Source organism: Coloeus monedula (genome assembly GCF_965178545.1).
Source record: "Coloeus monedula genome assembly, chromosome: 32".
NCBI lineage: Eukaryota > Metazoa > Chordata > Aves > Passeriformes > Corvidae > Coloeus > Coloeus monedula.
Genome location: NC_138812.1, coordinates 3,362,862 through 3,372,743, shown reverse-complemented (window position 1 = coordinate 3,372,743; position 9,882 = coordinate 3,362,862). Strand labels below are relative to the sequence as shown.

General features: G+C 56.9%; 1 protein-coding gene across 1 annotated transcript; it reads left to right on the top strand.

The window, feature by feature from the left end:
• Positions 1–8,819: 8,819 nt before the first annotated feature.
• On the top strand, positions 8,820–9,668 carry LOC309583729 (olfactory receptor 14J1-like; the record flags this gene model as incomplete). Its single annotated transcript, XM_082299510.1, has 1 exon — positions 8,820–9,668. One exon carries the CDS (start codon positions 8,820–8,822, stop codon positions 9,666–9,668), a length of 849 nt encoding a protein of 282 aa, XP_082155636.1.
• Positions 9,669–9,882: the final 214 nt, after the last annotated feature.

The window sequence follows — 9,882 nt, the reverse complement described above, 5'->3', positions numbered from 1 at the left end:
TTCCTTCCATGTGGCTCCCTGGGCGTGTATTATTGCAAACCCAGAGTTCAAATCAGTCCATATGGTCACCCTTTGTCCTTCAGGGATTTCTAGGCAAGGTCATTCATTCTGCTTTTTGTGCTGCTCTGTTCAAAGCTAAAGCCTGGCCTTCTAGGACCTGGCTCGAGGTTGCCACTGCACACCCAGCTGCCCGTTTCCCATCCGCACCACGCTGCTCCCACCAGGGTGCAGGGCCAGTGCTGGCTCCTGCATGGGATTGCTCTCGAGGTCCCAGAGTCTGCCAGAACACACTTGTTCCATGCATCCCAGGCAGTCATGGCACAAAGACTCCAAGCCTTCTCTTAGAAGGGACTCGAACACTTCCCTCTTCCCACCTTGGGGACCTTGAACCAAACCCTGCAAAGCTTTTGCTGCACCTTACAGGCAGGTCAACAGTTTACACCAGGAAAGGAAAAGGAAAAGGAAAAGGGAAAGGGAAAGGAAAATGAAAAGGAAAAGGAAAAGGAAAAGGAAAAGGAAAAGGTGCCTTGATCTGAGCAGGGCTCTTTCTCTGATTTCCTTTGGAGCAGGGATCAAAGGCTCTCCCCAGAATCCTTCCGTGCTGCCTGCAGGTGCTGCCATCCCTCAGATGTGTTGGAATTCCAGAGGATGAGGCCACGGGGTGTCCCAATGGTGCCTTGGTTCCATGGCCCCGCAGTGTAACCACGGTGTCCTTGGCTCTGCAGTGGCACAATGGACCCTTCATTCCATGAGGCCCCACAGTGTGGCAATGGTCCCTTGAGTCCAGGAGGCCCCACAAGGTCCCAATGGTCCCTTGGTTCCATGGCCCCGCACTCTCACAATGCTCTCCTTGGCTGCACAAGGTCCCGCAGTGGCACAAGGGTTTCATTTTCTCCTGGATTTCTTTTAGCTTGCTTTCTTTCTTCATTCTTTCCTCTTTTTTCTTTCTTTTTCCTATTTTTTCGTTGCTTTCTTCTTTCTTTCTTTCTTCTTTCTTTTATTTTTTCTTGTGTCTTTCTTTTTTTTCTTTTCTCCTTCTTTTTTGGTTCTTTCCTCTTTTTTTTTTAAAGTTTTTTTGTTTCACATTACTTAGTCTTTCTTTCTTCTTCTCTTTTTCTTCACTTTTTAAATTTTCTTGTGGATTTCTTTTCGTTTTCTTTCCTTCTTTTTTCTTTCCTTCATTTTTTTACCTTTTTTCTTTTTCTTGTCTTTGTTGCTTTCTGTTTTTCATCTTTCTTTCTTTTTCTGCTTTCTTTGGTTCTCTTGTTCTTTTATTTTTTCTCATGTCTTTCTTTCTGTCATTTTCTTTCTTCCTTGTTTCTTTCTTCTTTTTTTGACTTTTCTTAACATTTATTTTCTTGTTGGTTTCATGTTTTCAGTCTTTCTTTTTTTCTTCCTTTCCTTCTTTCATTTTTATTACCTTCTTGCTTTTTTCTTTATTTCTTCATTTTTCAATATTTCTCTTGGTTCTTTAATTGTTTCTTGCTGCTTTCTTCATTTTATTTTTTCATTTTTCTTCTTGGTCTCACATTATTGAGTCTTTCCTTTATCTTTTACTTTCCTTTGCTTTTTAAATTTTCGTGTTGATTTCTTTTAGCTTGCTTTCTTCATACTTCACTCTTTTATCTTTTTTTCTTTCTTTTAAATTTTTTTTGTTGCTTTGTGTTTTCCTTCATTCTCTTTTGGCTTTCTTTCTGTTCTTCTTTTGTTTTTTTCTTGTGTCTTTCTGTTCTTTTTTTCTTTCTTCCTTGCTTCTTTCTTTCTTCTTTTTTTTTCTTTTCCTTATATTTTTCTGTTGGTTTCATGTTATGTACTCTTGCTTTCTTTGTTTATTTCTTTGTTTCTTTCTTCTTTTCTAATTTCTTCACTTTTTTCATTTTCTTGTTAGTTTTTCTTTTCTTTCACTTTCTTTCTTTCCTCTTTTCTTCCTTTCTTTCATTTTTATTATCTTTTTGCTTCCTTGCTTCATTTTTTTAATGATTTTTCTTTTCTTTTTAAATAATTTTTCCTTGTTGGTTTCATGTTATTTAGTCTTGCTTTCTTTCTAATTCTTTTCATTTTTAATCACTTTCATTTCCTTTTTTATATGTCTTTTGATCTTCTTCCTTTCTTCTTTTCTTTTTTTTCATTTTTATTATATCTTTCTTACTTCCTTCCTTCATTTTTAATTTTTTTCTTTTTTTTTCTTTTTGATTATTTCTTGTTGCTCTCTTTCCTTCTTTCTTTTTTTCTTTCTTCTATTTTTCTTTTCTTAATTCCTTTCCTTGTTCCTTCCTTCCTTCCTTCCTTGCCCAATTCTCACCCCACTTAAGGGGTGCAAAGCAGCAGGACCCCCTCCCAATTGGGATCCCCTCACCCTCCCAAAATGTGGGGACTTCACCTCAGCCCCCCAAATTGCAGGGGGTTTCGGCACCTTCCCCAAATTCACTGCAACCTCCCAGAAGCCACCGAGAGGCCCCAAAATTGTCAAAAAGCAGCAGGAGCCTCCCCAAAAGCAGCTCCTTCTTTCCCTTCCTGAAATGCCCCACTCCAAGTGCCCAAACCACCCCATCAATCCCAAACTTCATCCCACCCCCACAATGCCACCCCCATCCCATCCCATCCCATCCCATCCCATCCCATCCCATCCCATCCCATCCCATCCCATCCCATCCCCATCCCACCCCATCCCATCCCATCCCATCCCATCCCATCCCATCCCATCCCATCCCATCCCATCCCATCCCACCCCATCCCATCCCATCCCACCCCATCCCATCCCATCCCATCCCATCCCATCCCATCCCATCCCATCCCATCCCATCCCATCCCACCCCTCCTGGACACCAATTCCCCTTCTGTGCTTCCTGACTCCCCACAGCCGGGCCTTGGGGCTGACGGATCGAGCCATTTGGGGCTGCCATCGACACATTGGGGCTGGCTTTGAGTTGATTGGAGGCTCCTGCTCAATCCCTCCATCCCAAATGGGAGCTTGGAACCTCTCCTCAGCCCTTGCTGTGCCCATGGGCTCACCTCAAGTCCCAAAATGAGAGCCAGGGCCCCACAGCCCATTCAGAACCTCTCAACATTGCCACAAACAGCAGCATCCTTCCCAAAATGGGCTCCCCGCATCCCTGACAATAGGTCCCCCTTCCAAGTACCAGAGACCCCCTCTCACAACCCCTCCCAAAGCATTGGGGGGACCCCAAAACTGCCTCAGGAACGGGACATACCCTGAGATCCCTTCAGGAATGTGGGATACCCCAGAACCCACTGAGGAACGGGGTCCCCCCGGCCTCATCATGCGCAGCCTTCAGCTGTCTCAGGCAGAGCCCATCCCGCCCTCAGCAGCCCCAGCCCAGCCCAGCCCAGCCCTCCTGGGCAGGAAGCCCCAATGGCCGAGCCGGCCTGGGACACTTGCAGGGATGCGGGGGCAGCCGCAGCTTCTGGGGCCAGCCTGGGCCAGGCCCTGAGCGCCCTGCCAGGGAACCATTGCTGCCCCACATCCCATCTCAGCCTGCCCTCGGGCAGCGGGAAGCCGTTCCCTGGGGCCCGGCCCCGCAGGCCCTTGGCAAGAGTCTCTCTCAGCCAGCAATTGCTGCTCCTCCCTGCTGCGGGGCCCAAGCTGCAAGTTGATTTTCTGCCGCTGGCCCCGGCCCAGCCCCGAGCCAGGGCCAGGACCTTGCCCTGGAGCTCTGCGGGCGCTGCCTTTGTGCGGCCGCAGCGCAGCGGCCGCAGCTCGGAGCTGCCCTTTGTGTCCCCGCCGGCAGCTGCCAGAGCTGGCGGGGCCGGGCCAGGGCCGGGCCAGCCCCGGCCTTCCCGGCTCTGGGACACAGCGGCGGCAGCCCCAGCCTTCCAGCCCTGCACACGCTCCCACACAAGCCTCCAGAGCCGCGGCCACGCAACGCAACTGACCGGCCACTGACCCCGCAGCCTGGCCTGATGGCCATTCCTCTGCCCACACCTCGGCCAAGCTCCCCTTGGCCACCTCCTGAGCCACAGTGCCACACACAAGTGGCACATACGGCTACAGAGCTCTGCCCAGAGCTGGCAGGGAACGTTCCTTCAACAGAAAAACCACCAAGAAAAAGAGAACTGCCCCCAGCAGAGCTGTTCCCTCCTGCAGTAGTTACACCTGCACACCCACAGCGCCTGAGACTGCAAGCAATGAGCATTCCCTGGGCACATGTGCAGCCCAAGCAGCTCGAGGACAGCCTTGCAGCAGGACTGCTCTCAGCTGAGCCAAAAAGGCCCCTCTGGCAGCTGCAGGGCCATTGCAAAGGGCAAGGGCCAGAGCCTGGGCCCACGGCGAAGGAAAGGGCTCTCAATTCCCCTGCCCTGGCACCTCAACCCTGTTCCCAGTCTGCTTCCAACACAGGATTGCTCTGCAGGACTGCGGAAAGCTGAGAGGCAGCTCTGGCTTCTCCACTTCTCCTGTGCTAAAGCTGCCTGGCAGAAGAAATGGAGGGACAGCTCTGGTGGCACAATCCCTCCCGGCCCAGGGCCCAGCGCTGGGAAGGTCTTTCCGTGCCGAGGCTTTGCTGCGGCCAAGGAAAGCTCCTGGCTCAGGGTCACCTTTCCTGCTGGGCCAGAGCCCCCGAGTGGCCCAGCAGCAGCAGAGAATTCCAGCACAGCCCCGGCACGGGCAGGGCGGCCCTGGGCGGGCTGCGGGAGCCGGCAGCGCCTGAGCTCAGAGCAGCTGAGCCCGGGGGCTCTTGGCCAAGGCCGAGGCCCAGCGAGCATTTCTCAGCTCGCAGGGCGGCCTGGAAAGGTGCTGGGGGGGATCATTCACCCCCCAGGGCGGTCCCAGTGGCTCCCAGGATTTCCATGTCCGTGCTCCCAGCGCTGCTCCCAGCCCTGATCCGTGGGGATGGCAATGTCCCGCTCCCTTCCCGGGGCAGGCTCACACCTGAGCCAGGTGTGCAGGGCAGGACCTTGCCCTGAGCCCAAGCCCTGTCCCCCCTGCAGGATCTGCTTCCCATCGGCCTCTTCCTCCTGCGGCCCCAAGCCCAGCTCGGTGCTGAACGAAGGGCGCTGGGCCGGGGTCATCCCCCGGCGGGGGCTGCGCACCCCCTCTGCCCCCTCCCCAAATTCCCTCCCGGGGCAGCAGGGGCTGCCTCAGGAGCCCTGGGGCTCCTGGGGCTCCGTGCTTTCCTTCCTAAAGAAGAGAACCATCCTTCCCATCCAGGCTCCCATGGCCAAAACTGAGATTCTACCTCCCAAATTCTGTCTATCCAAGGATTGCTCCCAGACAAAAGCTGCCATGAGAGACAGGTCTGGCTGCCCTCGCCCATGGTGGCCACCTCTCATCTTCTTTCCAAACTCTTGGACTTTGTGCTTTTCTTTCATGTGGAATAAACCCATCCTTCTCAACAAGGTGTCCATGGCCAAAATTGGGATTCCACCTCCCAAATTCCCAATATCCAAGGGCTGCTCGCAGACAAACCTGCCAGGACAGACAGATGTGGCTGGCCTTGGCCTCTGGTGGCTGTGTCTCATCTGCCCCTGAAACCCTGGGGCTCGGTGCTGCCCTTCCTCTGGAGACCACTGTGACCCTGCGTGGCCTCGTGGAACCCAGGGGCCGTTGTGACCCTGCAGGGCTGGTGGCACCAAGGGGACCATTGTGACCCTGTGGCGTTCCACGGAACCAAGGGGCCACTGTGGCACTGCTGGCCCCAAAGAACCAAGGGGCCTTTGTGACAGGGCAGCTGGGGAGGCCCAGAGTGGACACCAGGAGAAAGGAATTTCCCTCCCAGGCAGGGCTGGGGTGCAACACATCCCCCAGAAGGAGTCTGGAGCAGCCCAAGGCTTTGTGTGCCCAGGCAGAGGCAGGCAGGACGCAGAGCTGCCAGCAAAGGAAGGGGCCAGCCAGGTGGGGCAGCCGGGGGGATGAGGACAGCCTGCAGGGACAGAGGCGCAGGGCAGGGACACCGAGGGACAGCCTGGGCTGCAGAGGGCAGAGGGATGGGCAGCAGCTGCAAGGCCCTGACAGAGCCAACTTGTGCAGCCCTTTGGCCACGGCTGCTGGCCCTGGCCCTGAGGCCAGGAGGGGACAAGTGACCCCTGCAGCCCTGGGGCCTCAGGGCCTCCTTGTCCCTGCCCAGCAGCCTGGCAGGGGCCGCCCCATGGTGCTGCCCTGGGCACTGCCCATCCCCACATCCCAGTGCCCCGGCAAGAGCCCTGAGCACTGAGGGAGGGACAGGATCTGCCTTGCCAGGGGCTGGGGCTCAGGCCTTGGCCCTTTGCACTCATGGAACACAGCCAGCTTTGCTCAGCACCAGAGACACCTTTCCCTTGCTTGTCCCCCCCTGCCATCGCTGCCTCCAGAGTTCTGCTCTCACTGGAACCTGGGGACACTTTCACGTGAGTCGTGTCCCTCACTGGGACCCATTAAAAGTTAAAGAAACTTTGGACTTCGAATCTGACTTTGAGTTCTTGGGAAGTTTTTTGAAGACACTCTGAGGGACTGAGTCTGATGTGAACAACACCAAAGGCCCGAGAGGGTCATTAAAATCCTTGTGCTGCTGCTGTGCTGCTGAGCTGGGCTGGGCTCCTGGCACAGAGGGAACTCTCAAGCTCCTGGCAACCAAGGAGAGCTTCAAAGAGGCAGCTCTGCTGAGGAGCAGCTCCTCTGCCAGCCCAGCAGGGCTGAGGGCACTGCCTGCAGGTACCTGGCAGGAGTGAGCAGAGAGCTGGCTAAAGCAGCTGGGAGGGCAGCTCTGAACTCATTCCTGGAGAAACCTTCCCAGCGTGGGACACAGTGAGTCTCTGGCTGCAGGGATCCTCTAGAGCTGGCCCATGGCACGGCTGCCATGGCTGTGAGGATGGCTCTGCTGCCGTTCCTGCCTTGGGGGAGGATGTGCTGCAGAGCGGGGCTGCCCTGGGCACCGTCAGAGGGACAGGGCAGGACGGCTCCTGCTGCCAGGGCCGGCTGCAGGCTGTGAAGGTGGGCAGCAGCCAGGGGTGCCCAGGGCTGTCCTGCAGAGCAGCTCCTGCAGCCCTGAGGGCTCTTTGCCAGGCCAGGGCATCTGCCACCTGCCAGGGGCAGCTCTCAGCCTGCCTGGCAGCTCCCCATGGGCGGTGCAGGGGAGCTGTGGCTGCAAGGAGTGACTCCTGCAGGGCAGGTCCTGCTGCTGTGGAGAGGCTGCTGTGGGGGCCAGGGCTGCTCTGAGCTCCAGCTCATGCCCAGCTCATTCCTGAGGGGATTTTCATGAGCACATTCAGGGCAGGAGATTCCTGCTTGAGTCTCTGCTTTCCTCAGTTTGTGCTCCCACTTTTCCCAGGCTCAGCTTGGTGGGAATGGAAACTCAGCTGTGCAGGTGGAGCAGGGGCTGAGGCTCTTAAACCATCCCACTGAGGATTCCTGGGAGCCTCAGCAAGTGCCTGCACCTCCGCGGCCTCCAGATCCAGCCAGCATCACCTTTCCATGGTGCCCAGGCCCGGGGGAGCTGCTCTTTAATCCCCGCAGCCCCGAGCGGCTGCCGGGCAGGGCTGGCCCAGGGGCTGGGCTGGGCTCCGGCAGCAGCGGCAGGGACGGAGCCCGGGCCGCAGGAGCAGCTCCCGGCTGGGACAGCTCCAGCAGCAGAGCCGTGGGCAGGGAGGGAGGGAGGCAGCGCTGAGGGCAGCCCTGCTGAGGGGAGCTGTGGCAGCTGCCGGGCCTGCCCTGCAGTGCAGACACCGCCCTGAGCAGCGCAGCCCCGGTGTCCCCTCGCAGCCAGCACAGCCCTCAGCCCGGGGGCTCGGGGCCCTCAGCCCGGGGGCTCGGGGCCCTCGGTGCCCTCCTGGGCCGGCAGAGCAGCACCAGAGATGAAGGGCATCTCTGCGGCCGCGGGCCCGTTCCTGCTGCCCGGGGCCTGAGGGCGACTGTCCTGCCCTGGTGCTGCCCGGGAGGGGCTGGGCAGCGCTGCGCAGGGAAAGGCTTTTCCTCAGGGCCCGGCTCTCTCTCCTTGCCCTGCTCAGCTGCTCCTGGCGCTGCTCAGGGGCTCTCTGGGAATGGCAGCTCCAGCTGCAGGCTCAGGCCCAGCCCTGGGGCTCCTCCTGTGCAGGCTGAGCACAGCAATGGGGTGTCCCAGCTCCCTGTGCCCCGGGAGCTCTGGGCACGCCGGGCTGGGAGGCTGGCAATGAGCCGGCTCTCCTCCAGCAGGGCCATGGACAGGACCCTCGCTGTGCCCTCGGGATGCCATCCCAGCTGTGAGCTGCCTTCCAGGGGACACTGGGGCCAGGAGTGTCCTTGGCCAGCAGTGGGGCTGAGACTCTGAGAAAGGCTGAGCCACTTTGCTCGGCTGTGGGTCCCTCTGCTCTCAGCTGTGCCAGGCTGATTTTCAGGGGAACACAGTGACTGCCCTCGATCTCAGGAAGGGCAGCTGGGGACAGATGGAGCAACAGAGCAGCTCCCCTCACCCTTCTCTGAGTTACAGCCAATGGTCTTGCCTTGCACAGCTCTCTGCTCTCCCTGGCACGGCAGGAAACCCTCTCAAAGTGCCTTTGGCCGTCACCGTTCCTTAGCCCTGGCACAGGAGATGCTGCCCAGCTCCTCTGCCTCAGGAGCACTTTGGGCTGATGGAGTCCAGCCCCAGGACCGGCCCCTGTCCCCATTCCCATGTCCCCGCTGCAGCAGAGCAGAGCTGACTCCTCGCTGTCCATGGGCACAGCCCCTGCTCGTCACAGCAACGGGGCCAGATCCCAGCAGAGCTCCAGGCACGGGGCTGAGGGAAGGGCTCTGAGAAAAGGAAAACTGGGGGGCAGGGCCAGGAGAAAGGGCTTGGACATTGCTCAGCAAAGTCTCCCCTGACTCCTCACTGTCTCGTCCTTCAACAGCACTCCATGGCCAGAGGCTCAAAATGTGCAACAGCAGCTCCATCAGCCCCTTCCTCCTGCTGGCATTGGCAGACACGCGGCAGCTGCAGCTCCTGCACTTCTGCCTCTTCCTGGGCATCTCCCTGGCTGCCCTCCTGGGCAGCGGCCTCATCATCAGCGCCGGAGCCTGCGGCCAGCACCTGCACAGCCCCATGTTCTTCTTCCTGCTCAGCCTGGCCCTCACCGACCTGGGCTCCATCTGCACCACTGTCCCCAAGGCCATGCACAATTCCCTCTGGGGCACCAGCCACATCTCCTACTCAGCATGTGCTGCTCACGTGTTTTTCTTTCTGTTCTTCCTCTCAGCAGAGGATTTCCTCCTCACCATCATGTGCTACGAGCGCTACGTGTCCATCTGCAAAGCCCTGCACTACGGGACCCTCCTGGGCAGCAGAGCTTGTGCCCACATGGCAGCAGCTGCCTGGGCCAGTGCCTTCCTCTACGCTCTCATGCACACGGCCAATACATTTTCCCTGCCCCTGGGCCAGGGCAATGCCCTGGGCCAGTTCTTCTGTGAAATCCCACACATCCTCAAGCTCTCCTGCTCCAAATCCCACCTCAGGGAACTTGGGCTCATCACTGTCAGTGCCTGTTTGCTCTTTGGCTGTTTTGTGTTCATTGTTTTCTCCTATGTGCAGATCTTCAGGGCTGTGCTGAGGATCCCCTCTGAGCAGGGCCGGCACAAAGCCTTTTCCACGTGCCTCCCTCACCTGGCCGTGCTCTCTCTGTTCCTCAGCACTGTTATGTTTGCCCACCTGAAGCCCCCCTCCATCTCATCCCATCCCTGGATGTGGCACTGTCAGTTCTGTACTCGGTGGTGCCTCCAGCCCTGAACCCCCTCATCTACAGCCTGAGGAACCAGGAGCTCAGGGATGCCCTGAGGAAAGTGAGGACTGGATACTTTTCACAAGTTAAAATCTTTCTATTTTCTTCTGCCATGCGAGGAAAATTATGACTAGGATGCTTCTCAGAAGCAATAAACTCTCTCTTTTCTGCTCCAGAACCTTCAGAATTTAACTCTTTACAATCTTGGCCTCTTTTTCCTCT